Source organism: Anguilla rostrata, chromosome 9 (genome assembly GCF_018555375.3).
Source record: "Anguilla rostrata isolate EN2019 chromosome 9, ASM1855537v3, whole genome shotgun sequence".
Classification (NCBI taxonomy): domain Eukaryota; kingdom Metazoa; phylum Chordata; class Actinopteri; order Anguilliformes; family Anguillidae; genus Anguilla; species Anguilla rostrata.
The window spans coordinates 41,171,858-41,199,430 of record NC_057941.1 but is presented as its reverse complement, the minus strand read 5'-3'; the positions used below and the strand labels follow the sequence as shown (position 1 = coordinate 41,199,430).

At 43.3% G+C, this 27,573-nt stretch overlaps 1 protein-coding gene across 1 annotated transcript in view; it reads left to right on the top strand.

Annotated features, from left to right (window-relative positions):
* The window catches only part of rasa4 (RAS p21 protein activator 4), a 31,073-nt gene extending 5,534 nt beyond the window's left edge, over window positions 1-25,539 (top strand). The window contains exons 2-21 of the mRNA XM_064352159.1: window positions 1,666-1,722; window positions 2,766-2,879; window positions 4,250-4,311; window positions 9,247-9,379; window positions 10,587-10,668; window positions 10,871-11,005; window positions 11,620-11,711; window positions 15,591-15,708; window positions 16,496-16,649; window positions 16,833-16,897; window positions 17,021-17,133; window positions 17,669-17,861; window positions 19,323-19,460; window positions 19,979-20,123; window positions 20,832-21,004; window positions 21,158-21,295; window positions 21,448-21,583; window positions 21,693-21,813; window positions 22,248-22,306; window positions 22,769-25,539. Of these exons, the coding sequence (XP_064208229.1) occupies window positions 1,666-1,722; window positions 2,766-2,879; window positions 4,250-4,311; window positions 9,247-9,379; window positions 10,587-10,668; window positions 10,871-11,005; window positions 11,620-11,711; window positions 15,591-15,708; window positions 16,496-16,649; window positions 16,833-16,897; window positions 17,021-17,133; window positions 17,669-17,861; window positions 19,323-19,460; window positions 19,979-20,123; window positions 20,832-21,004; window positions 21,158-21,295; window positions 21,448-21,583; window positions 21,693-21,813; window positions 22,248-22,306; window positions 22,769-22,896 (2,356 nt within the window). The 3' untranslated portion in view covers window positions 22,897-25,539. The remainder of the gene's footprint in view (window positions 1-1,665; window positions 1,723-2,765; window positions 2,880-4,249; window positions 4,312-9,246; window positions 9,380-10,586; window positions 10,669-10,870; window positions 11,006-11,619; window positions 11,712-15,590; window positions 15,709-16,495; window positions 16,650-16,832; window positions 16,898-17,020; window positions 17,134-17,668; window positions 17,862-19,322; window positions 19,461-19,978; window positions 20,124-20,831; window positions 21,005-21,157; window positions 21,296-21,447; window positions 21,584-21,692; window positions 21,814-22,247; window positions 22,307-22,768) is intronic.
* Window positions 25,540-27,573: the final 2,034 nt, after the last annotated feature.

The window sequence follows — 27,573 nt, the reverse complement described above, 5'->3', positions numbered from 1 at the left end:
ATGCAAGCACAAACAGCTCTGTCCTTCTTGGCCGTTTAAGACAGTATTTAGCCTGGGGCTTTGGACAGTCCTGCTCATACCACATGTTTTGTAAAGACGCCCCCAGTTCTGGATATGTTGTAACACTGGAATTCAAAGAGGAAATGTTTACTTGAATAGCATGTTTTTCCACAAGGTACCCTTCCCCTAGCTTGTGCTCTTGGGTGTATTCAGCAGTTCTAGGATCTTACATATTTATCTAGGGGCGACATAGCTCAGGAGGTAAGACCGATTGTCTGGCAGTCAGAGGGTTGCCGGTTCAAACCCAGCCCTGGGAATGTCGAAGTGTCCTTGAGCAAGACACCTAACCCCTAACTGCTCTGGCGAATGAGAGGCATCAATTGTAAAGCGCTTTGGATAAAAGCGCTATATAAATGCAGTCCATTTACCATTTACCATCTAGATGAGTGATAATAACAGCACACACTCTTTTGCTGTTGATCTACATTAGCTTTCTTTGAAGTCTAATGACACATGTATAAAAATCAGTTTGGATCTGAATGGATGCTCCCAGCTCTTTTAAACCAGCTTTGGGACTTCATTATCTGAGTGTTTGCTCCAGATGGTGCAGAAAACTGGTGAATGAACCGTCTCATGACCAGCAGGTTGAAGGATCAGTTCCCATTGTATCCTTGACCAGAACTGCTTCCATGTGATATCTTACTGTATAAATGGATTATATGTGAAAAGTTTTAAGTTGTCACTGATGAGGACATACAACAAATGAATCAGTTATGTCGTGTAATAATTCTGTGAATATTCACCCTGCTGCTTTTTCAAAAGTGTCCCTCTGAGATAGGCCTATGTCCCGGGACATGAGGACAGTGCTCTTTTGCGTTTCGGAACGCACCGGGTGCTAACAGCCAGCTCAGCGGCAGGACATCCGAGCCCGCTGGAGCATTAATGACTGAGTCATGCTGAGGGTCAGCGAATGCTGGGCTTTAGGAAGGGGTGGAAACGGGGACGGGGCGCGGCCGTTAGCCAAGTGGTGGAGGACGTGGGCCACAAAGATGGACCACACCAAGCCCCGAGGATCAATGACAAAGCTTGAAAGGGAAGAGTCTGACCCAGAGTCCTGGCATGGGTGTGGAACCCAGGGGCCACTCTTTTTGAACTGTTGATCTGCAAAGGCTTATCCTGAGATACTCCTACGCACGGGCTGCCCTTTGGCACACCAAAGGCCGTAGGCTTCACCGCTGCGGCGGCCGATCGCTGGCCCCACTGCATATTTCATTAAAGGGAAAAGCTGAGTAAACAAAAGCAGACAGAAAACACCTGGATTCCGCATCAGATTTTCACAGGAGGAAGTTTGTGATGTAGGTGCTTTGTTTTTGTGCAGCATCATAGTCACAGAAGGAAGTAAACCCATGTCATTGTCCGCATGTCCAACCAGATTGTTGCGTTCAAGGCCAACACAGTTGTTTTGAGATTTCTGACTCACGGCTGATGTCACAGTTGTGTCACGAGAGCGTAAATCTGTGACATCTATTTTATTGGGTTGCGGTTAGATCATAAACCCATCCTCAGTTCCCTGGCCCTGGTCAGGACCTGCTGTTATGACGTTCCTTGAGCTTGCTTTGTGTTGTTATCACATAACAAGGGTGGTATGTTGTATCTCTTTTGCAGCACCGGAAGCAGTGATCCATACTGCATTGTAAGGATCGACAATGAGGCCATCATAAGGTATGCATGCAGTGTTTTGGGTGCATTTGAGCTGTTCCCGAGCTAGTATTAAGCCTCAGTTCCGTCCTGCTTTGTTTTTAGTAAGGCGATTATCATAAATTTAAATGATGATTAATTAGATTAGATGATTTCTGTACAGTCCCAACTCTAATTTGTTCAGCAGTTTGAGGCTTGTTTATAGAGCATTATGCAAATCCATCTGGATGCGAATTTGGACAAAACTGCGTATATTAATGCCAACCTTAATCTTGAAATTAATTGGTTTGCTACTGATGTTTAGAGCATTTTATTAGAAGTTTGAACTCAAAGCAAAGCACTGGTCAATTAATTTGAATTCAAATCCAAATTATCTGGGGGATCAGTTGTGTAGCTCTGTGTAGAACTGTGCACCAATTCACATTCAGCAGTTCTCTCGTTAAATTTTGAACAAGCAAAGCTGTTGGGAAAAGCCATATTCTGATTAATGGTTAACCGTGTGACCTCTATCACAGATGCTGATAATGGGGGTGGTTTTAAAGCCAATGCATTGAACGTCTCCTCCTCCACATTCACCCTGCTGATAAACCTCCTCTCTCCCAGCCAGCAACATGATATAATGGCTGAGACATAGAAAATGAAGAGCACTGCTCTGGATGTTGAACATTCTTTCATAGTAATCAGTCAGGCATAGTTCTGAAGGCATCATTCATTCTCTGCAGAAACATTGCTGAGCCACACTTGTTAATGATTGTCAGAAATAAGGCTGTGAAAGAGTCAACAACCGTTTTTTGTGAACACTTACTGTACAACACATGGGATTTAAAGCAGGTATGGAGGACTGTGCACTGTTTTATTTTCAGGAAAACATGTCCATTACATCTGAAGTTATTTGCTTTAAAATAACCATCTTTATTTATGATTATACTTTTTATGTCAAAACAGCCCATTGGTATTCTTAGGGCTGACGATCATCATGCTGTCACAGTTGAATGTAAAGAGCTTATCTGGTTTCCTGCCTGACTGCCTTTGGGTCTCCTGATAGCTCCTCTTCCTCTACCTCCTAGGACAGCAACAATTTGGAAGACGCTGTCTCCCTTTTGGGGGGAGGAATACAACGTCCACCTTCCCCCCTCTTTCCACACGGTTTCCTTCCACCTTCTGGATGAGGATTCTCTCAGGTGCCACAAAACACACAGCCGTCCTTGCCTTAGTCAGGCTACACGTATAAAAATTGATCACATCAGCCTTTCCCATTTTCAGCTTGCACAGACGGTGTAGTTTAGTTTATTGTGTTATGAATAGAATAGAATAGAAAACTTTATTGTCCGTTAAATATAAAATAAAATGGAAATTTTCCTTCAGCTCAATGCTCATTGTAAGTGACATAGACAAAGGTATACACGGATTAAAAAACATAACAGCAAACATACATAAGGTCACCATAAGGTCACCCTAAAACTCATTCAAGTAACAACACCGTAAGTCCTTCAAATAACATCTCCTGGTCACTGTTAGCTACATCCACATGCCCAAGTCTCTGGTTGGTCCATTATTGAGGATAGTGATTGCAGAGGGGACAAATGATTTTCTGTAGACGTTTTTCCTTGCCCTTGGGACCCTTAGTCTCCTACCAGAGGGTAGTTTTTGAAATGATGAGTGAAGTGGATGGGAGCAGTCACCCTCGATATGCAGGGCTTTCCTTTTCATGGCAAGACCATATAGGTGTTGCAGTGGTGCTTGCTTAATGCCAGTTATTTTACTGGCTTGGTTTATTATTTGTGCTAGTTTTGATTTATGGCACACAGTGCGATTTCCATACCAGGTCACTATATAACCAGGTCACTATAAGGTAGCCCATCATATATATATGTTGGGCTATCTTCAAATGTATACAGTGAATACTGTATATACGCATGCCCCAAGGAAGATGAAGTACTTACAAGTCAATAATGCTATTTTAGTACTCTTGAGTTATTTCTTAATTGGAAATTTAACATTGTTTTTGTATGTAATATGAAAAATGTTACGATGGTATTATTCGTTAATTGATGCATTTGTCTTGTCATATTATTGTTTTCCATCCAAGCATTTAAGCTACCAATATGGGTCCCACCTACATATACATTTAGATCAGTAGTAAACTCAGTTACTGAAAGGTCACAGGTATGCTGACCTGTTCCATGGGTTACTTAATTAAATTAGTTGATTTGCTGTAAAATTAGCCGTCATGCTTCTTTAAGTAAGATTTAAATGATCTTTAAACAATAAATCGATAAAGATAAAAAAAATATTCTTGTTCACACTTAAATTTCATTCTTCTTTTGTGATTCATTTGTTTTGAATTTTAAAAAAATGAATGGTTTGGTGGATTAAATAATTAAAAACTGTAGTTGAGTAAGACTCCATAGCAAAACTCAGGGAAATTTCAGGGAAATGTAGATTGACACCCCTACTTTAATCTGTTAGAAATCCTGCAAACTCTTAGAATTACACCTTAGGCCAGGTGGTGCACTGTATTTCCGGAACTGATCGAAGCGTCTCCTTCCAGCCGAGATGATGTCATCGGAAAGGTGTCCATTTCCAAGGAGGTTCTCACCGCCAAACCTCAAGGTGAGGGGTCTTGCTTTTGATGAGAAATCTGATGTCTTGGGTAAACGGCGGAAGCCCAGAGGACGCCATGGATGAGATCACTATGTGGACCAGCTGCCTATTGATCTGAGAACCCCGGTAAGCTGGCACTGCTGTGCTGGCGGTGAATCATCACGCGGTCGAGCGCACACACACACTGTCGCACAAGTGACAGATGCACACCAGCCAGCTCTTGTGGAGGATTTATTATTTTTTTAAATCTTGGTAGTGGAGGTTCACTGTGGAGTTTACTTGTGGCTCTCAAGGACCCTTCAGATGACTCCCATCAGCCCTCGCTCCAGCCTCAGCGTCCAATATTCACTTCTCATGGCGCCTAATCATTTCTGACGGAGTCTCTCTCTGCAATCATTTCACTCAGGGCTGCTAAGTGTCAGGCTCCCAGTGTCGTGCCAATAGATGACTCTGCTCCCACCAAGAGCTTGCTAACTGCTGCTTTTTCTAGGTGCCCCAAATGGCAGCACCTTTCATTTGGGAAGAGGGTGAGTCACTGGGACAGAGCTGGGGCCGAGCCTAATGACTGTCACGCATCAGGGTATACAAGGAGGGGTTGAGTCACGAAGCACAGCATGGTAGTCCATTATTCTGACGCCGGGGAGAGTGGCGGAAGCCTTACTCACCAAAGGACACCTCCCCCCAGTGCGCACACACACACACACACACACACCTTTCTTCTCTATATTATCTGTTTACAAGGGAGGGGGCCACTATGCTACCACTTTACCACATAGCAAGGTACTGATGTACACTACATAGCCAAAAGTTTGTGGACACCTGACATCCATCCTCTGGGCCTTAATATGGAGTTGGCCTACCCTTTGCTGCTATAACAATCTCTTTTGATGCAGAGGGACTGTGTTTGTAAAGGTTAACTCTCAGTGTGTGAGGGGTAGACTACGTTTGAACATCTACTGAGGAGGCCTTTGACTTATGCAGACATGGGTCTAATTTTGATCCACACAAAATGTTTGCTCCTGCAGTCCAAATGCTAAAATGGTTTCAGTGGAGCCATTCTGTTGTGATCAAAGTTCCTGTCTCTCGGCCAAATCCCAGTGTAGACTTGCAGATTGAAACTCATGCTGCCTTTTTAAATGTGATTCTGATAAGAATGGCTGTGTTGTTGACAGCATCTCTGTTTCATTTTTTCTGAAATTGCTCCCAAGACATTCTAAGGATTCAGCATCTAAAGCACAATTTGCTTTAGCATAGAAATATATTTTCTTGTTTTGGTTGCTGATTGGTTAATTAGAAAGAAATTGTGTAATTTATCTTGGTAGAGGGTGACATCAAATAGCATTTTCCCCTGTGTTGGGTTGCGAGGTAAGAATTACTTGAAAATATGTTTCATTTCTGAATCCAGCGGTTCCAGCAGTCAATGCCCTTGTTAAAATGTTCTGCACTCTAAATACTGAATACAAGGGATATTGCATGCTAGAGCTCCTCACTTAACCTACATGTAAAATATATTTTATGTGATTTAATTTAATAATTATTGTTGAAAATGAGAATTATCAATTAAATTGACAAACTCATTGATAGGTTAGTCTACAGTGAACAGGTAGAATCAACCAACAAGCTCTATATCAGGTTTTAAGATTAAATAATTGCATTTAATACAAAGCAGTCATTTAGATTAATTCATTGAAATCATACATTATTCATTGAATGCAGGCTCACTACTTCTAAATTAAAAGGCAGAAGACATTAAACAAAACATGAAACAATTCATTTAGAAATACCATAAAAGAGAGAGAAAGATGGAGAAGCCAGACCTTGCCGAAGTATCACCAACTTCCAGTTTAAGCGCCACAGGATGAAAGAAAACCAGCTAAAAATACACAACCAAGGAAACACCACCAAAATAAAAAAAAGAAAAACTCTTCTCCTGCAAGGCTTTGAAACCAACCGCAATACAACACAACTTTTTCCTGTGGCCATCTTAAATGCCTTACCCAGCCTGGCTTGAGGATGTTTGCCCTGATTGCGTGATGCCAAGTTAAATTTTGGGAGAGAAGAGACGGGAGGTCAGACTCATTTATGACAAGGACTGGCCTACCTACAGATTGCATTCAAACTTAAAGTAATGGGAAATATTAGGCATGTAGGCATGCAGGGTCTCCGACACCTGATATGGTGTCCTGTGTCTTCTGGTTTGTCTCTTCTGAGACAAACTCTGCGGAAGTGAGACCCATAGATTGTCTGTCTAGATTAGGGTATCAGTGGATTTTAATCTGCCCCAATCACATGTGCTTTGATGCTGATGTGACGGGGAGGCCAGGCCACATTCTTAAACACAATATAATATTGTATCTGTGATGTTCTGTGCAAGGACCCACACGCAGACCAGGGAAATCCAAAAAACGTTGTCTTTATTCAGTCCGAGGTTCGAAGCCAGGTAATCAGAGAGAGTACGGTGTCGAATCGAGTTTCCAAAAGAATAGTGAAAAAACAGGCGAAAAGTCAAAAACCAGGAGATCAGAGTGGCGAAGGTACAAAGGGACAGGCAAAAGAGAAGTCAAGGCAAAGCGAAGGTCAAACCAGAAGCAAACAAAACCAAAAGGGGCAGGCAAAAGAGAAGTCGTACAAAGGGGTGTCGCAGGAATCTCGATAGACAAAGGCAATCAAAGTTGCCTTTATATATAACAATCGGCACAATGAATTTGACCAACGTTCCTACACTGAACAGGTGGAAAAGACTGACATTTATACACTGGGGAAGATAACAATCAAGGAGGGGTTAAGTGAGTGAGGGAGGAGTAACAAACAACATCCAGGTGAAGAACATTAGGAAAACTAATTAATTGACAGGGGACTGACAAAACGCGGACTGGAATCACATAGATCACAATGATAATAGACGGCCTGGGTTGAGCAGGTACAAACGCGTGCAGAGAGAGAGAGGTGCAGTCAGAGCAAGAGACAGGTGCAGGCAATTGCAGAACTCAGCGTTAGAGCAGGCTAGAAAGAAAAGGGGCGGAGCTACAGCGCAGCATGGAAAAGGGGAGACTGGTTAATGTATTAGTATAGTGATCTAAACTATCAAAAACCCAAAACTAGTGTGTGTTAGTCCATTAGTAATATTCACATGTTAGTATATTAATGAGGTTAGTACTTTACAATCTATAAATTAGTAAGGATTAGTAGAAATTAGTAAAACTAGAAATAAGTAGGAAGTAAGTAAAAACGAGACTGGAAGGAAGGGGGGGAAACCACAAAAACCCGGAACCACCCGAATAGTGAAATCACACAAGTACAGGGGAGTGAAGCAGCTCAGGGAACACAGACACAGAGACAGTACTGGGGAGACAAGTGACTGGGACTTACAGACTACAACAGTATCAAATTCACTGTTTCCCTCTCTAAGGCCATAATCTAAGCACTACATATCTGACAGTAGATTGGAGGATTGTCCTGGGAAATGTTTTGATTTGCACACAAGCATACTTTTTTGGAAAGTTTGGTTTGTATGTGAAGAACACATTCACATTCTCAGTTTCACCTCACTGAAAACTTGACAAAGGAGTTCTGACTCAAAAAGTGAAAGATGGAAAAGTGGATCACCACGTTTTTCCAGGGACAGTCCGTAATTGCGGGAAATAATGTGGCATCTGGTTATATTTAGGCAGTTCAGCGTCTCATGGAATTAGCACAGACCATTGACCACAGGGTCTGGGTTTGTCTGCCACTGCTAGCTCATAAAAGGCTTTTTCCATCAAACTTTGTGGAAAAGGCTGTTCAGAATTTTTTTGTTGTCTCGCTCAACAGTGTAATAAAATGTAATGGGCCTCGAAGAGACCTGCGCAAGAATATAAATCAAAGAAAAAAAACTACTTTCTTCAGTCGAGTGTTCCACAAAGATAAACAAGTACTGAGCTGCAACATCTTTTTCAGTATGGGTTCCCTTTTCCATGGCTAATGTTCTCTGTATAATAGCCAACCGAGAAGAGAGAGAGTGAGGCCTTGATTCAGCTGCGCTAATTTTATCAAAATGAGCACGTAAACATTCACAATCTGATTATCAGTTGCGTTCGCATAAAATATTTTCAGGTTTTAGATATTAAGCAAAAGAGAATCTTGGTGAATCTTGGTAACATTTTGCTTTGTATTTTATTTAGTGGCAGTTGCTTTGTAATTCTAAATATAAAAAATAATTCTGAATGTACTTCACGCTTTAAAAGCTATTTGCATTGCTGCTGAACGTACAGGAAAGTAGACGTACTTATGTGCCGTGAGAGTACATTACTGCAGGAAGTTCAGTAATAAAGTACATACATGCATGAAATTTCAGAGATGTGCTTTCGCATTATCTGATGCATCTTTGCTTCGACATCGTAATAGTAAGCCGCTCAAAGCTTGCTGTACAATTGTCCATGGCATGGTGGCTTTCTGCAATCTGGTCATCTCCTGCAGCACAAGTGCGTTGTGATATAACTCCACTTTGCCACATGGAGCATTCTCTATGTCCGTGAAAATGATCCCAGATTATCTTTTCATGCTTTTGCTTTTATGATGATGACTGTGTGGGGGAAATATGTTAAAACCGGAATTCTATAATAATTATCTAATAGTCTCAATGATTTTTGGGAATTTAGGTATAACAATTGTCCTCCCAGTGGTTCTTAAAGAGATTTTAAGTATGGATACTGTGATGGACACATCATAACCTCAAGCTTCCGTCTTTTAACCATGTTATAACACACTGCAAGCGCTGTGACAAGCAGTACTATCCTGTTTTCCTCTTCCTCCAGATTTATATCCTTGTCCAAGGCAGGAAATGATTCAAGTAAAAAAGCATTGTTCAGATGGTGTGCCCTCCTGTATACACAGTCATTATTTTGCCTGCCATTGTCTGCTCAGTCTGTGTACACATGCGCTTCTGTGCCTTGTGTGTGTTCCCAGGGATAGATGGGTGGGTGAATCTGACGGAAATTGACCCTGATGAGGAGGTGCAGGGGGAGATCCACCTCCAGATCTCTGTGCAGGGGGACGGCGATGTCCCCAGAGCTCTGCGCTGCCATGTCTTTGAGGCCAGGTGAGCCCCCTCATGTAGCGAATGTTGCACTGAACACACAAGAGCCTTTTTGTGCTAGCCCATCCAGTTTTCTATGTTCCCGGCTGCACCTTTTGTGCTAGCCCATCCAGTTTTCTATGTTCCCAGCTGCACCTTTTTGCCAGCCCATCCAGTTTTCTATGTTCCCGGCTGCTGGACATTTTCATTCCATTAAAATCAACGCTGAATATAATTAAGCCACAGAGGAGCGGTAGGTGCATGCTTGTGACTTTTGTATGGAGCCCATTCCAGTCATGATGCAGGCAGGCATCATCTGTACTGGGTATTTAGAGCCCATCTGCTGCAGCATCTGGACTTATCCAGCTTTCCTCGGGCATCGTGTAACTGTGGGAGCTGGAGCGCATGTGTCTCCCTCACATCAGTGGCCTCCTCCCCGCCCTCCTCACCTTGCCCACAGCACCCCCCCCCCCCCACATCAGTGGCCTCCTCCCTGCTCTCCTCACCTTGCCCACAGCCCCCCCCCTCCCCCCTCACATCAGTGGCCTCCTCCCTGATCTCCTCACCTTACCCACAGCCCCCCCCCCCTCACATCTGTGGCCTCCTCCCTGCTCTCCTCACCTTACCCACAGCCCCCCCCTCTCTCACATCTGTGGCCTCCTCCCTGCTCTCCTCACCTTACCCACAGCCCCCCCCTCTCTAACATCTGTGGCCTCCTCCCTGCTCTCCTCACCTGGCCCACAGGGCCCCCCCCTCCCGCCTACCTCACATCTCGTGCGTGGGGTTGCGTCCCCTCGGGCCGGGCGCTGTTGGCGGAGCGCCGGGGAGGGGAGGCCCGGGGGGGCTGGCCGATACGTCACGCGCGCAGAGCTCTTGCAGTCTCCCGGGAAATGCCACTTGTGAGCAGCAGCGGCACGGGAAGCGGCCTGGTGACGCTTCCTTTTTGTCTTACGCTGGCTCCCGGGGAGAGCCCGGCGGCTGTGGGTCTGTGGCGAAAGGCTCGTCGCGGCTGCTGCTGTAGCTTCAGACATGTCGTCAACCCCAAGGAACACAAAGACTCTCGCCAGTTCTTAAATGGCTCTGACGCGTGCGGTACAGTGATCAAAGAAAGTCTGTCTGTGTCAAAACTTGCCTGAACACTGCATAATTCACCATTTAAGTACGCTGTCTGTGTTGACTCTTCTTTTTGTCGTTGACTTACCTGTGTGCATTTTGTTGGTTTGTACTACAGAGATCTGGCCAAAAAGGACCGCAATGGAGCATCAGACCCCTTTGTCAGAGTACGCTACAACGGCAAAACTCAGGAGAGTGCGGTAAGGCTGTTCTGCCATTAGCCCTTTGTACACTGTAAAATGTTCAGTGTTAAAGTGTTTACAGAGATTATATGAGTCCGCTATGGTCAGTGGACTTACATAAACTGTTAGGAGTTGAATTAACACTGGACATTTTACTCTGTGGATTGTAAGCCAATGCCAGTCCAGAGGCTGAGGCTTCCTATCTGTATGTTTTGAGCAGGTTGTAAAGAAGTCCTGCTATCCTCGCTGGAACGAAAGCTTTGAGTTTGAACTGGACGAGCTGCCCAGCGACGCCCCTCTGACCGTGGAGGTGTGGGACTGGGACCTGGTCAGTAAAAACGACTTCCTGGGAAAGGTGAGGAACTGAGCTTCGTCATGTGCCCATCAAGGAAGCATAACAGCTGTCGTGGTATGCGTGAAAGCTTTCAGGTTTAGAGCATGTTTTACTAAATCTAGATCACTAGTCCTTGGTGCAGTACTGCATCCCGTGGTCCAGAATGGAATCCTGCCTGTGCTAATGCAATCCGCAGCTGGTGGAAGTCCACAGGTCGCTCCGCTCAGTCAGTCTGCTGCACTGAGCAGCATGAGAAGTGCAGACCTCTAACTGTGCAGTTACAGCCGATAGACTACAGAGTAAACAGAACAGGCAGCTAGCTACACTCGCTTCAGATAGCACGTGTGCTGGTCTGTGCTTTCCTGAATTTACACAGAATATTACAGTGTTGCAGTGAGCTTACAGATAATGGCTGCATTTTAAATTTGTCAAAAGCCAAAAAAAAGGGATAAAAAGTAACTGTAAAATGATATTGTATAGCATGAGTTTTGGGATTTCCTCTTCTTTTTTTCTCATTGATGCTGTCATGGTCAATGAGCCGCTTTTGACTTGCTTACACCCCTTTCAGACTTGATCTTACGCAGATGACTACAGTATCTTTCTGATGACATGGATGATCTTTTCCCTTCTTTCAGGTTTTGTTCAACATCAACAGGCTGCAGTCGGAACAGCAGGAAGAGGGCTGGTTCCGCCTGGGCCCAGAGAAACCCAAACACAGCCAGTATGAGTGAGTCATCTTACAGTCACCATTGCTGCTCTTGGCACTGCAGAACATACCAGTCACTCACAAGCCTTGCATCTTCCTAGTTAATTATAGCATGCCGTGTTCTGTTGATTGTAACAGAGCGCAGTATGTAACTATGCTACATCATGCCTGTGGAGATTGCACCAAGTCCTTAAATTATTGTTGTGATATTGTAAGGATTTGCGAGCTGCATGCTTTAAATGAGAAAGCAGCGGGGGCGACGTCAGAAGATTAGAGGGTTAATCTTCTCTTCAGTTACTGGAGCTGGAGGGGCCAGAGAGGGCCGTGGAGGGAGAGTTGTCCGTCCCACTTCCTGTGGGGTTGCGCATAGGTCTGTGTGACTGAGCCCTTCCATGTGCCAACAGGAAGCCACAGCATAATCCTATCCCTGAAATCCTTGTTTTTTTTCTCCTCCCCCCTTGCACAAGAGATCATTGAGCAGTGTGGGCACTCGGGGAATGGGGGGATTAGTGTCGAGTGGTGAGTGAGGGTGAGTGGGATGGGATTGAAGTGAAGTCCTCTAACAGTAAGTTAGCTGCAAAGCAGCAATATAACATTGGTGGTGTACAACCAGCCTTTTGAAATTGCTTTAGGGGATAGATGTGAACCACGTTACCTATATTATACTGTTTGTTTCGTCAGCAAACACCCTGATCTGGGTTGATGTAAAGTTTAGCATAGTTTTTATGCGTCACTGGAAGATATTTACTGTAGCAGTTCAGGTAAGGTACACTACATGGCCAAAGGTTTGTGGACACCTGACATCAAACATTCATCTAAAATTATGGCCATTAATACAGAGTTGGTTCACCCTTTGCTGCTATAAAAACCTTTTCTCTTCTGGGAAGTCTTTGCAGGGATTCGCTTCCATTCAACCAGAAGAGCATCAGTGAGGTCGGGCACTCATTGGGTGGTTAGGCCTGGTTCACAGTTGGCTTTCCAGTTGATCCCAAAGGTGCTGGATGGGGTTGAGGTCAGGGCTCTCCGTAGGCCAGTCAAGTTCTTCCACATCATTCTCCACAAAATAATTTATATATGGACCTTGCTGTGTGCCCAGGGGCATTGTCATGCTGAAACAGGAAAGGGCCTTCCCCAAACTGTTGGGGAAACACAAAATCATCTAGAATGTGATTGTGTGCTGTATCATTAAGATTTGCCTTCACTGGAAGTAAGGGACCTAGCCCAAACCATTAAAAACAGCCCCAGACCAAGGGGTGTCCAGATACTTTTGGTCATATAGTGTACTTACACCAACAGTTGAACCTGCAGTTACACTAGTAAAATCACACCAGTGCCACAGTGAACCTTGTTGAATCTTACACGCTCATAAGTGTGTAAGGGCACTGCTTGACAGCTCAATCTATTACAAATGTTATGCACTAATTAATCAGTTTATGTAAGTGGAGATGCATGAAAGGAAAGTGAATCAATAAAGTACTTCGGAGAAAGCGTTTTCTTATGCATTCTTTGCATTCTGTGTCAACAAAGCATCGCCTTTTTCTTACATAAGTCACCTTTTTTCCATTAATAATACTTAAGTTTATTCTGTAAAAGAACATTACCTTGAGAACCAATGTGGAAAGGTCACGCAGTGTGTGTTAGTCACATAATCTTGGGCTATAGATGCAAATATGACTCCCCCACCTTTGCTGCCAATCACTGCTTCACTCTCTCACTAAGTCACGCACTCGCTCTTGGGTGGAGAGCTTGGTAGTGTGCGATAATTGTATATAAAAAGGCTTAAAATAAGCTTGAGAAGAAGAGCAGGAGAAAGAGGAATTTTCCATAATCATATCAGCAGGCAACGGCTGGTGTATTATATTTAGAGCTTACACTGGATGAAATCCCTGTGATTGTATGATTAAGAGAAACTGGCCTTCTTTTCTTGGCTAGAAATCACTGCTCTGGACAGCTTTTATATTAAATCAGATTTAAAGCCTCATTCACACACACACACACACACACACACACACACAAGCAGTTCCAAGTATAGCTCACAGAGTTAATGTGGTGCTGCCATTTGAGAGGAAAAGTAGAGAATGTACATACATGTATAAAATGTGTATGTACAATCTACATGCATGTGTATTATTTACTGGTGAAAACTGTTATTTATTTAACCGTTATACTATTATTTACTATTTGTTTAAAAGTAATTGTAGTATAGCTTGTCACAGATTGTGGCACTGATTCTGATGTATTCTGATGCATTCTTCCCCTTGTCATAAATGATTCACTATAGGCCTTTAATGATTTTGTCTTCACTTTGTTTTGAAAGCTCAACATCATCAAAGCACATCAGTCTGCAAACCTCCTCCCCCTGCCTCTCTTTTTTTTCTTCCCCGTGTAAAAATAGGGCAGAAATGAAAATGTCAAAGCCAGTCCCACAACAAAGGATTACTCCAGCGCACGTTTACTCTCTGTGCAAGAAATAACGGGATTCTGTCCACATCCATGATGTAACTGTCATTAAGCCCTTGAACAGAATGCTTCAGGGAAATCAAATGGTTTGGTGGTGGTTGTGTCTTTTCCCGGGTGGGGGGGTGGGGGTGTGAAATGAGCCATTGTGTAAAGGACACCCATTTCCCCACACGGATGGCTGTGATTAACCAGGAAAATATTCCCGGATTAAGCTGGCATAATCCCTTTCTCTCTGGAGCGATCCTCTTTCCTCTCCGTGAATGAGTCGAGCTGTTGCTGTTTGTTTTGTCTCTGTCTCTTTTTTTACACCTCCATCTTCTCTCTGCTGGGATTTTTGACATCCTCGATCTGCCACCCTGCTGGCTAGCGGCCGGTTATTTGGGGGCCCTGGTCAGGGGGAAAACGGTGTGTTCTGAGCGCCGCCCACTCGTAAGTGCAGCCCTCGCCGAGCCGTAAGAGCCGTTCCACAGGGCAGCGGCTAGCGCCTCTCCAGCCTTAAAAAATGGACTGAAAGGTTTAACCTTTGGCGTGCGCGTTCTTTACCTCCTGCCGGTTAACCACCGGCTATTGCTGCTCGCCTGCTCGCTGCTCACCACCCCCTCGTCTTTGAACTGAAACTGAATCGCCCTCGCTGTGCTCGTTCCAGTTTCTCGAGCGCTTATAAGGAAGTTCCCCCGGACTTTGGGCGCTGTGCAGCATGACTCTGGTGGACTTATCCAGCTTACCGCGGACTTTGGTTTGTTGACCTCGGTTGGCCTCGAGCGGCTCATCGCGCGTGACGCACCCGCTGCTGTGTCTCGAGGGAGAAGTTCCCTTTGCCACGTCATCTGAAGAGATAGTCACATGACCACAACTTCCACTGTGTTTATTGAAGGCCAAACCCACATTGTCCAGTCTGTTGTTTAATTGTGATGTGCCTGTCTGGTAAAGATGGAGAAATTTGAGAAAAACTGAACCGTTACCTTGTTGGGTTGGTAATGGATTTTGTGAGGTCCTTGTGAGCTTTGTTTGGGTGTATGGCATGGACACATCTGCCTACCTTGCCAAAAAGGTCTTTTTATTTCAACTGTATTTTAATAATTAGGATTTATTAAGAATTCATTCTCATCCCACTGATAACCCAGTCAGGTAGTGATAGTGTGGTCAGGTGATGCTAAATACAATAAAATTATAATGGGAACATGTTTCACTGTTCTAATATACAGTACATGTTACACCATACGGTAGAATGGTGTTCTTGCGTTTTGATGGCTGTACAAAGGGGAGAGCTTCCTGAATGCTTGTGTGGGGTTTTCATGGTGCTGGTGCTCACACTGTGGGGACTGGGGTCTGAGGGTACCTGTTCTGTTGCAGCGCTTCCTGAATGCTTGTGTGGGGTTTTCATGGTGCTGGAGCCCACACTGTGGGGACTGGGGTCTGAGGGTACCTGTTCTGTTTCAGGGGCACCCTGGGATCCCTGCGGCTGCAGCTCAGACTCCGCGACGAGACCGTTCTGCCATCGGGCCACTACCGGCCGCTCGTGGAGCTGCTGTGCCAGTCCGTGGGCACCTGTCTCAACGTGAGCGAGGCTCGTCTTGGTTATTACCCAGAGTCCTCTTAGGCTGGGTCTGGCCAATCAGCACTCAATAAGCTTACTCAAAATAATTCACACCCTGGGCTGTTGGGTGGCTTGTCCTATTAAAGCTGTGTTCGGTGCCTGGATGGGACCCGCGGACTGGACGATACCAGTGCCAGTCCTGCATGGCCACGCACATTAGGCTCCAGAATTTACAGGGATGGGAGGATTTCAGGTTATTTTCCCATCTCGTTGAACATTATCGACCCCTGCTGACCAATTGGGAACCCGCAACTCTGCCTGTTGAGCTGTGCATGAAGCGACATCATCAGACCCATAATTACTCTGATATATGCGAGACCAACATGCATGGCAATGGGGCCACGGAGTGGGGTTACAAGCTTTGGATGCAAAATGTGCTTTTCTGCTCTCGCCTGAATTAATAGTGGAGCTATGAGCAATGTGCACTGGTATATGTATATGATTGGGCATTTCTAATTGGGGAGAAAAAGGGGAGAAAGTATTTTAAAAAGAAATCTAGTGCTGATTGGACAGACATGGTATTTAACATCATTAATTTTGTGTGTACTGTCTGGATTTAACATTCCAATCAGATTTGGTTGGCTAATTTCTTGCATTATATAACTGGCGCTGTTCTTTTGACCATGAAATTACATTAAAACGGTTCATGAAATTATGTGAGAAATGCAGCGAGTGATTTTCTGTTCAGCAGCATGTCTCCGTAATGTGATTAACTTGTCAGTGATCAGAGTGGACGCCGTTGTTTTAGGGTAACTGGCCAGACCTAATGATGCTAATTGACGAGACCACTACGGCCGAAAGCCGACAGGAGGTGGCCACGAACCTCGTCAAGCTCTTCCTGGGCCAGGGATTGGTGAAGGAGTTCCTGGACGTCCTGTTCAAGCTGGAGCTGGACAAGACCAGTGAGTCACCAAAGATCCTTTTGAAACTGTGTTATGTGCACTGAAATGAAGCTGAATGTACTGTATCCTTTAGACTGCATGTTGACTTGGGGAGCGGTTCTCCGCGGCAGTTGGTGTGGTGTGCTGCTTGTACCCTGGGACTAGGCCCCATCTGCCTTCAGTTCTTTTCACTTTGTCTTTCAGGTGAGCCCAACACTCTCTTCCGTAGCAACTCCCTGGCATCCAAATCCATGGAGTCCTTTTTAAAGGCAAGTCTTTCCCTTTGTGTCTAGTTTCTTCTGTGACTGTGAGTGCAAGTGTAATGCTGCTTTTCCCACGGTTCAAGGTAATCGAGTGACTGTCACTCCCCTCCCCCTTCTGTCCTCCCGCAGGTGGCAGGTATGCAGTACCTTCACAGGCTTCTCGCTCCCACCATTAACCGTATCTTTGAGGAGAAGAAGTACGTTGAGCTGGACCCCAACAAGGTGGAGCTGAAGGAGGCAGGGTGAGAACTGACCTGCATGAACAAGCCAGGCCTCTAACGTTTTCTGCATCGCACAGATTCATTTCTTCGTTTTCTGTTGTGGATCAGCTTTCTCATCGATTGGCTTTTGTATGCACACTCATGAGAATTGCATACTGAATAATACAGGGCACTGCAATTGTATCGTGATTTATTTCCCATTGTTAATGGATGATTTTGCAGTTTGCTATTTTATGGTGTTTTTTAACATCATTTTACTTTGTACTTTATGGCTTTGCTCCCTGAGAATCTTGCTCTTTGTTTGAGCCTGTGTTTATTTCAGCATTACAGATGATGGCGTGCGTTCATGTTGGCTGAATTCAGGCAGATATTTGCCAGCAGATGGGTCTGTTAAACCCAATGAACAGATTGCCAGTGCGTATTTTGCGCCAGGCAGTCCGGGTGCGAGGCCTTGCGCTGGTCTCCTGCGCCAGATGCCCGTCTCTCACACGGGCTGCGCCGCACGAGGGCGTGGCCCTCAGCCCTTCACCCGAGCGCCTCCTGTCCCGCCCCGCAGGTGCGCCGGGCTCCACCGGACGCAGACGGAGGCCGACGTGATTCAGCAGAGCGCCTCGCACCTCCAGTCCTACCTCACCGAGCTGCTGCACGCCATCACCCGGTCCGCCGCCTACTGCCCCGCGGCCCTGTGCCAGGCCTTCCGCCAGCTCTACCAGCGCGTCCAAGAGCGCTTCCCTGGCAAGGAGTACCGGGTCAGTACGGCAACGGCGCCCCTCCGTCCCGCTGCGCTCCTTTAAAGCAGGCTGTCGGGCCGTGGGGGGGGGGTGGAGGGAAAGGTACAGAGGAGAGAAATCATTGGTCGGCTGCTGTTTCTATGGCGCTGGGGCTCGTGACTGCTCGGGGAATGGAAGCGGCTGAATGGCTGCGCTCAGCGGACGCGCTGATTGAACTGTCTGTGCCTCGGGGGCGCTGCCTGGTTTGCAGATACATTACTGGGCAGGAGACGCTCGGTGCTGTTCGGTTCTGTGCACACGCTGTGTGTATACTCATGCAGATGGGGAATGGCCAGTGAATTATTCATTCTGCAAACAAATGAGTAAATAAAATTGTTGATGTTTGGACATATTAATATATATTTCAGTGTAGGAAAGCTATTATGTTTCCGCAGTGATAGAATACAAATTACATTACAGTACATTTCTTCTGACTTGCGTTGCTAAAATGAACTCGAATTCAAGTATGGCAGAAGTAAGACAACATATACAAATATATAGAATAGCAAAACATTTTTTTTACCTTTGAATTTTTTTTAGTTTTCATGCTTGTTTCAGGATATTGCAAAATTGTGTATGTCCAGGGACAAACTGATGGAATGTTTTTCCTCTGTTGTATTGCATTGAGTTGTCTTTTTAATGGTGTCATGAGTAACAGTGCTCAATACAGACCCAGGTACACATGCTTTTAGCTAGGGAGGATGCAGCAGTGTATTAGCTGCCAAAAGACGTATGCTAAATACAGGCATCTATTCAAGTTTAATTTGGTAGAATTATGGCTCATTTCAAAACAAGAGAGATACTGTGCTTCCTGCAGCCTGGGGAGCTTTCTGCCAACTAATCTATGCAGTATTTTACATGTGGACCAATTTAATCCTTAAGCTATAGTATTATATGATAGACCAGTATTTGTATTTTTGCCAGTAGGTACCTCACCAGCCTGGTCACAACCCCGGTACTGTGCCTGTTCTGGGTTATTGGATTGCCGAACTGGCAGCTTGGTTGCTGATTCACATCCTGGGAGGAAAATTGTTTTTGCAATTTTGAATAACATTTTAAATCTGATTTCCTTCCCTGAATACTCAGCTATATAATAATAATAATAATAATAATAATAATAATAATAATTTTAAAAAAATTAAAAAATAATAATAGTGATCGTAATAATAATCCTAACAAAATAATAATAATAAAAATAATAATAATAATAATAATAATAATAATAATAATAATAATGTAAGATACATTTGCTAAGAAAATAAATCTTTAAATAGTTTGTCCACTTAGGTTTGTCACAGATTAGCCATGTTATCTTTATTTTTGTTCTTTTGTTCTGTTTTTATCCTTTGTATGTGTGCTCCATTGTCTCGTTTCCATGTCTGCGAAAAAGTGGTTAAATAAAAACTATAAGGGCGGACCATTCCTCTCTTTTATCCACAGAAGGTGAAGTTCATCGCTGTGACCAGCTTCCTGTGTCTGCGCTTCATCTCTCCGGCCATCATGTCTCCCAAGCTGTTCCACCTCAGAGAAAAGCATGCCGACGCCCGCACCAGCCGCACCCTCCTGCTGCTGGCCAAGGTACCTGTGGCACAGAGCGCTCACGCTGCAGCTCGCACATCATCACTCATCAAAGCCCTCTGTCCCTTGGGGTGGTGCTCGGTGCTCCCCTGTGCCCCGCACGGTCCCGTCAGATACGCAGCGGGCACATTATCCGTTTCACTCTTGCGAATTGTGAAATGTGAAAACACTTTGCCAAAAAGTACAATCACGGACGTTTCGTTACATTACATTTATTTGGCAGACGCTTTTATCCAAAGCGACGTACAATAAGGTCATACCGAAGGTCACTGGAAGAACTACAAAACACAGGTCCCAAGGTACAATACTCATTATGTAATAGTTATTCATAGCCATGAACGCATTAAGTCCAGTTCACACAGTAAGCATTGGGGTAGGTCAGAGAGTAATGTGAAGTCAAATTAGGAGGCATAACAACAAGCTACAACATCAAGATAACGGGATTAAAGTATTTAAAATTCAGCGATTGAAGTGCTTAAAATTCAGAATTTCACCCAGCTCTGACTGTGTCCCCCCAGGCCATCCAAACCATTGGCAATCTGGACACCCTGGCCTGCTGCTCCAAGGAGCCCTGGATGGTGCCTCTGCAGCCCGTCATCCTTCAGGGCATCACCCATCTGAAGGACTTCATCACCAGGCTGGTCAGCTTCGAGGATCAGGAAGGTGAGTCAATTCACAGGTGTTTTTGTGGCAGGCCCGTTCTTCCGGTCATGGTGTAATTTTAAGAAATCCCGCCCCAACTGTCTCTGGGGTTTTTTGGTTTTGATTTCCACTGGGAATCCCTAATCTCTCAGAATACTGTTGTGACATCAAAATCATAAAAATGTGTGTTGAACTAATGATCAGTTGATAAAAATATATTTTTCCTATGCTCATCAGTGTAGCTTTTTTTTGTGATCGACTGTTTTTTTAATTAATTATTAAAAGATCAGAGGGTACAGGAGTACAAAGATACAGAAGAGCAACAGAAAATGTCAATAAAAATAATTGCCTCCCTAGCCAACGTCCCAAACCTGGTGACTTCTCTCTTCCACCGCACATGTAGCTCGATCCAGACAATCTGAAAGCTGTCTGCAGACAAGAAAATTGACCAAAGCTGACACATAAACAAAACTACTGTATCAACATTAGAAGCAGATACTAACAACAAAGAACAAACCTTTCACATATGAAATTCTGTACTTAACCCTAAACTTAAAGTCAGTAATCTTCAGCTTAACTATACATTTTCTCTAACGAGAAAGTTACAAATAGCAAAACAAACGACCACATCAGTGTTTTCTTTATTGACATATCACAGTTTTTTTTAAAAAAAAAGCTTTACCAGAGCGTTTTGCTGTGGCATTTCGTTGTTTATGTGGCTTGTTTCAGACCTGGGCCTCCAGACACGGATGAGCCTTCAGTGCGGCACTATGGAGAAGGAAGGCTTCCTCTTGCTCCACAGGACCAAAGACAAGTGCATGCTGATGACCTCGCCCTTTAAGAAGTATTATGTCACCCTCAGCAAAGACACCCTGTCCTACGCTCGCACCCAGCACTCCAAGGTGAGCGTCTTCAGAGGCCTCCTTTTACACGGGGGGCACTTCCTTCCATAAAGCCAGCTCTAACCGGCGTTCCGGAAGCATCGTAGACAGTGTACGTCTCATTGGCTTGACTATGTCAGCAGTTCTCAGCAGCTGTTTGTGCTCGATTGGCAGAAGAGCTCCTTCATTTCACTACCGAAAATCCGGGCGGTGGAGAAGGTTGAGGAGAAGAGCTTTGGGAGCGCCAACGTCATGCAGATCATCTCCAGCGAGGACAGCGGGCAGATGGAAACCCTCTATTTGGATTGCAAGGTCAGGCTCTGACCTTGGGATGGAGGGAAAATCCCTGCCTTGTTGATGTTTGAAAATAATAGCGTGGTAGCATGCGATGCTGTCATTCTCTTGGCTCTGATTAAACCTGTGGTGTGGGTCTGAGTGACTGACCTGGCCTCTCTTTCTTTCAGAGTGTGAATGAGCTGAACCAGTGGCTTTCAGCCTTAAGGAAAGCCTGCAGTCACAACACGGAAACCATGAACTCCTATCACCCAGGGGTTTACAAGGGAGACAAATGGAGTTGCTGCCACCAAAAGGACAAAACCGGTACTGCAGTTTCCAGTGACGCTGTTTTACTGTATGTAGCGTCATGTCAGTCATATGCTGGAGGAGATCCACAGATCTGATTTTGTGACATCTCCTTTTCTCTACTCAGATGCAGGATGTGACAAAACAAGGCATGGAGTCACCCTGCAGGAATGGTATGACCCTCTGGACCCTGACTTGGAATCCCAGCTCATTTATCGACATCTACTGGGAGTCAGAACAGTGATGAGGTAAATGATTCGATTCACAGGCAGTGAATACAAGTTGGTTTGATTAATAATCATTTTGATTAAAATCTGATGTATGCCTTTCCCTTTTCACTCTTCTTATTGAATTACGCATACTCTTTCATGCTACTCATGTACCTCCTCATGCCACTCATGTTACATTCCAGCGCTTATTGTACTTTGTATCATTGTCCTGATGTTGTAGCTTGTACTGCCCCCTAGTTTGACTTAGCATAGGTTAGGTCAGAGTAATGTTAACTGTGTGAACTGGGCTTTATGTGTTCTTGGCTATGAATAACTGTACAAAATGAGTATTGTACCTTATTGGACCTGTGCTTTGTAGTTGCTACAATGACCTTTAGAATGCACTTTTGTTTGTCGCTTTGGATAAAAGCATCTTCCAAATAAATGTAATGTAAAGTACATTTCTCCTCTAGGGACAAATACTTAGAGATGACCAAAGCTGAAGAAGGCAATGGCAAAGATTCAGTGGCAGGTGGGGACCTTTCCTTCTGAACCATCACAGGGGAAATTTTTGATCATATTGCAGATACAGCTGCCAAAGCATTATTCGGAATACATCTTCACAATAAAATGATTGGTGTTAAATCAACCCTAACAGTGTTAGATCTACTCTAAGAGAGTCCAATAGGGACAATATGTACTTTGTTAATGTTAAAAGTGCTCTGTTGACTTTACACTATTTGACTTTACAAGATTTTGTTGTGCTTCAGCAAAACCAAAACAGTGCTAAAACCCTTCAACAGATCCGCAATTTCCGAGGTGTTTTTTCCGATTATTTTTTGAGTGCATTATCATTAATTAGGCTAATTAACTAAGAAAGCATATCTGAACTGTGCACCCAGCTTGCCATTAGTAAAATATGTAGCTCTAGCTGTGCAATAGTGCGCAGTTGATGGCGGCCATCTTGATTAGGCCTGTATTTTGTCTCTTCCAGGTCAGGAGAAGTTGGATGGTATCGCCAGGTTCTTCAAAGTCCTGCAGGACCTGCAAGATGCCCATAGTGCTGTGGAGGAGGCAGAGCGTTCTCAGAATAAAAACTTCCTCCTGGAGCTCCAGACGTAAAAGACTGAGGGGCGCATGTTCTCAAACTACTGCCAGCCTGACCCCACCCACACACCCTCCCAAACGTAGACACACACACACACACACATACACACACACGCGCGCACACACACACCAGACCTGGGTCAAATACGAATTTGTTTTGGATTCAAATACTTTTCTACACTTTACTGATCTTGTCTTGTGTATTGGAACCAATGAAATACTCTCAAAAAGTGAAAACCCTGACTTCTGGTTATATTGGCTGGCTCAATTACACCAGGCAAGATCAAGAGAGCACAGAAAAGTATTTGAATCCAAAACAAATACTTACTTGACCCAGGTCTGACACGCACACTTACATCACACCGACAATGCCTCCACAAAGCCCAGCCCTTCTTCTGATGCTCAGTACTCACAGTTCACTGCAACGGTGCCACTTTGGGACCAGGCAAGCCAGCTAGCTCCTACAGTCTCTACATCCATTCTGTATTACTGTGTTTGGCTTTGTGTGTATGCCCAGTCGCTGCCCTGTGCGAGGTGAAGATGTTCCTGTCTCGTTTTTGCCCATAGGCATCCCTTTAATGATAGCAACACAGCCTCCTTGACAATATATTGTGTGTAGCTTTATAAACTTTTAATTCACATAGGACCAAAACGATCAATTCTCACCATGTTTACATAAACTGATTTTTCTATTGTGCAGTGCCCAGTTACACACGTTCAGACATTCTGGAAAGAGTTGTCATTTTCCCTTTTCTCCCTTTTCTGGGAGAAATGACCTCTTGATGTGCGCAGTGATCACAGGAAATAGTCAGTTTCGCATATACAGCAGTATTTACTCTTGTAACTTTAATGGAAAGAGATGAAAGATTCCAGTGGAGAGTTAACTGATGATCTACAAAGTGGTTGACCTTCTTCTTGAGAATACTATGTGATGGCAGCTGTGACATGCAGTTTGGAGTGACCAATCATATCCTATGGACATTTACAACTTGGTTGCTACGAAGGAACTTACCACAAATAGTAGCCCTGACTGGGAGTGATCACCTGTAAGAAATAGCTGTCCGATTAACCTTTTTTAAATTTTTAAAAACGTTTACACAATTAATTTCTGATGAAATTTCGATTCAGTTTATCTGTTCCTTGTTGTCATTACTTATTCTTGGGAGATATTTTTTACTTTTCAAAGGTATTGGTAATTTCTGGCATTTGCACAAACAGACGCACTTTCTATAAAAGACAGCGTGTAAAAATCTTAAATGGCACCTAGGACTGTATGAAATAAGTATAGAATTCCTTACTGTTCTTAACATGTCTACCAAATTATTTAATGTGTCAAACCACACAAAAAAATATTTTTAAATGAACCTCAGGGGAAGACTTTGGTCAGATACTCCAGGCATGCAGAGACAAGTCAGTGGCCTTTTTAAGGTCGATTCATAAATGCTTGTTCTATCAGCCAATTGCCTCCTCTCTTCTTTATTTTTCACCCTAGATGCCTTTTGGGTAAGTATTGTAGCATTTACGGGTGGTAAGGTCAGATCATGTTCATTGTAAATTTGCAACAGGAGCAATTCAGCCAGATTGGACAGACAAGAAAGATCATAATGCCGCTGTTTGAAATAGGATGTGTGAGAAGGGGCGGGTCAACCAGGAAAACCCAAATGAATTATGACCTTTCTTGTGAATTATGAATTAACTATGTTGAATTCTCCATAATGCTGTTGCCATGTATTGTCTGTATTGTCCAGTGTTTATGTCTGTCTTATTATGTGGTATGTACTGTCTACAGAATATTTATGTTTGTTAGACTTGTGCTTTTTTATATTACACGGCTATTGTAATTGCCAGATGAATGTAACATTGTAAGCCTATTAAATTCAGAAATACAATGATTATTTATCGTGAACTATTTATATCTAGAATTTTATATTATAAAAATTAATATCATATTAAGGAATATATTATTATTACCAGACAGTCAATATTGTTTATGAATGATCACCTTAGTTTTACATTTTCTTTATTGTTTCTAAGTTCCCCAGCTGTGAAGTGCGGTTTTTTGGTCTCTGAGAAGAAGTCAACTGACATGTACACATGACACATAGATTATATAAACTACTAATTCTCTCACAAGGGATATGTTACATGTTTGTTGCTATAATGTAAGCACAATATCAGGACAAGCAACTGGTCAGGCTAATAGTCCTCTGCCAGTTCTCTGTAGTACTGCAACACTGGTATATTTATATATTTCTTGTTCATGTCTAGCACAACTTTGGGAAACCAACCTCTTCTCATTGTCAGAAATATTTGATCGAACTTTAATTAGAATGTCCAAATATCCGCTGTGTAACGGAATAATGTTTGATGTAATGTAAAATGTCCCGTGTTAATTCAACTCTAACAGTCATAGTGGGACCAAATGTTAGAGCTGAATTAACGCTAGACATTTTACTGTGTAAATACTCTTTAAGTACACGTTGTGACTAAACTTGGAACTGTGGCATAAATTGCATGTTAGGAAAATGGTTGGCCCCCACCACTCTCCGATCCGCAGTAGTACTCCCAGCTTTTGTACTAATTCAGGTTATGGAATTTTTATGGTATTAGAATATATGTCTTTTTATACAGTGCCATGAAATAATATTTGCCCCCTAATTTCCTCTATTAATTCATATTTGTCTCACTGAATGGTTTCAGATCTTTAGACAAAATGTAATGATAGACTAAGGGAAACAGTAAACACAAAACACATTTAAAAAAAAAGATTATTACATTTATTTCATGAAAAACATCACGCATCCTTGTGAAAAGTAATTGCCTCCTTAGTTACTCAGTCAGCCAATTAATCAAATTTAATTGAAAATTAGATTCAGCTGATTGAACGCTTGATTGCAGCCAGCCCTGTTGAATCAAAACCTCACTTACATTGAACCTTGCCATCAGAGTAAAGTAGTCACCACAAAGTTTCTACAAGCACACTATGCCACAATCAGGAAATTCCAGAAGTGAAGAGAAAAAAGTTTCTGGAAATATATCAGTCTGGAAAGGGTTACAAAGCAATTTTTAAGGCTCTGGGACTCACTTGAACCACAGGGAGAGTCATTATCTCCAAATGGAGAACACTTAAAACAGTGGTGAATCTTCCCAGGAGTGGCCAGCCTGCCAAAATTTCTTCTAGAGCACAGAGATAACTCATCCAGGAAGTCACAAAAGATCCCAGAAGCACATACAAAGGACTACAGGCCTCTCTTGCCTAAGTTAAGGCCTGTGTCCTTACTCTACAATATGAAAAAGACTGGGCAAAAATGGGACTCATGAAAGAGCGACAAGACAAAAACCACTGCTAACCAAGAGAAACATCAATGCTTGTTTCACATTTGCAAATAAGCACCTTGATGATCACCAAGACTTTTGGGATAATGTAATATGGACAGATGAGTCAAAAGGGCAACTTGAAATCAAATCACTGTTTATTTATATAGCACCTTCTATGCAAGATTGCAATGCAAAGTGCTTCACGTTTTAAAGATTTTAAAAAATCCATAAAAGAGCCATGGAAACACTAAACACAGTAAAAAAAAAATTAATAGAACCATCAATAATAACAGGAATTCTAGCAATAAAAACAATAGCAGTAATAAAAACAAGTAAAATGAAGCAGAATTAATAAATGTAAAATTAGATAAAGGTAATAAAAGTGAGGTAAAAATAAAAAGGCAATGGCACTGAGGTAAAATAAGTGAAATAAAAGAGAAATAAACTATGTACAGTAAAAGCTAAACTAAAAAGGTGTGTCTTAAAATTTCATTTAAAAATGATGATAGATTCTGAAGCCCTCGGGTCCTTTGGCTGGCTGTTCCAGAGGTGAGGACCATAGACACTAAAAGTTGCCTCCTCCTACAGTAGATCTTTGTCCTAGCCCATGGGAGAGCTAAAACGTCACTGCCAGAGGACCTGAGGGATCTAAACACAGCATATTTATAAAGCATGTCTGAAATGCATTTTGGCATTAGTCCACTGAGTGATTTGAAAACCAATTTTAAAAATCATAAAATCTATTCTAAAACTAACAGACAACTAATGAATGCATTTTGAATGATCTGCGGTTTAGAGTTTTCTTAGGTAGACCAGACCAGAAAGGACAGCATTGCAATAATGAAAGCATGCATTAATTCACCTGTGTCTGCCTGGGAAATTACTGTGCTATTGCAATATTCGTAAGATGATAAAAGCCAATTTTGATGACATTTCTGATGTGAGCATCAAACTTCAGATATGGGCACACCAAGGTTACTAGCTTGGGGCTTGATATATTGTGCTAGGCATTCTATGTTAATGCACATTTCCTCTCTCAGAGCCTTTGCTCCAATAATTAAAACCTCTGTCTTGTCTTTGTTCATTTGCAGGAAATTCTGTAACATCCACGAGTTGATATGATCAATGCACTTATCAGTTTGTCAATGGGTGATATAGACATGTACAGTTGTGCATCATCTGCAGGACCCAGAATGAAGCCTTGAGGGACCACCTGTTATACTACTGTTGGCCAAGGAGAGGTCAACAGTGGAGACAACAGTCCCTGCCATTCAAATTCAGGTCCAAAACCAATTTAAAACTGTGCCAGAGAGGCCAACACACCTCTGTAGTCTGTTTAGAAGTATATCATGATCAAAAGCATAAAAAGCAATG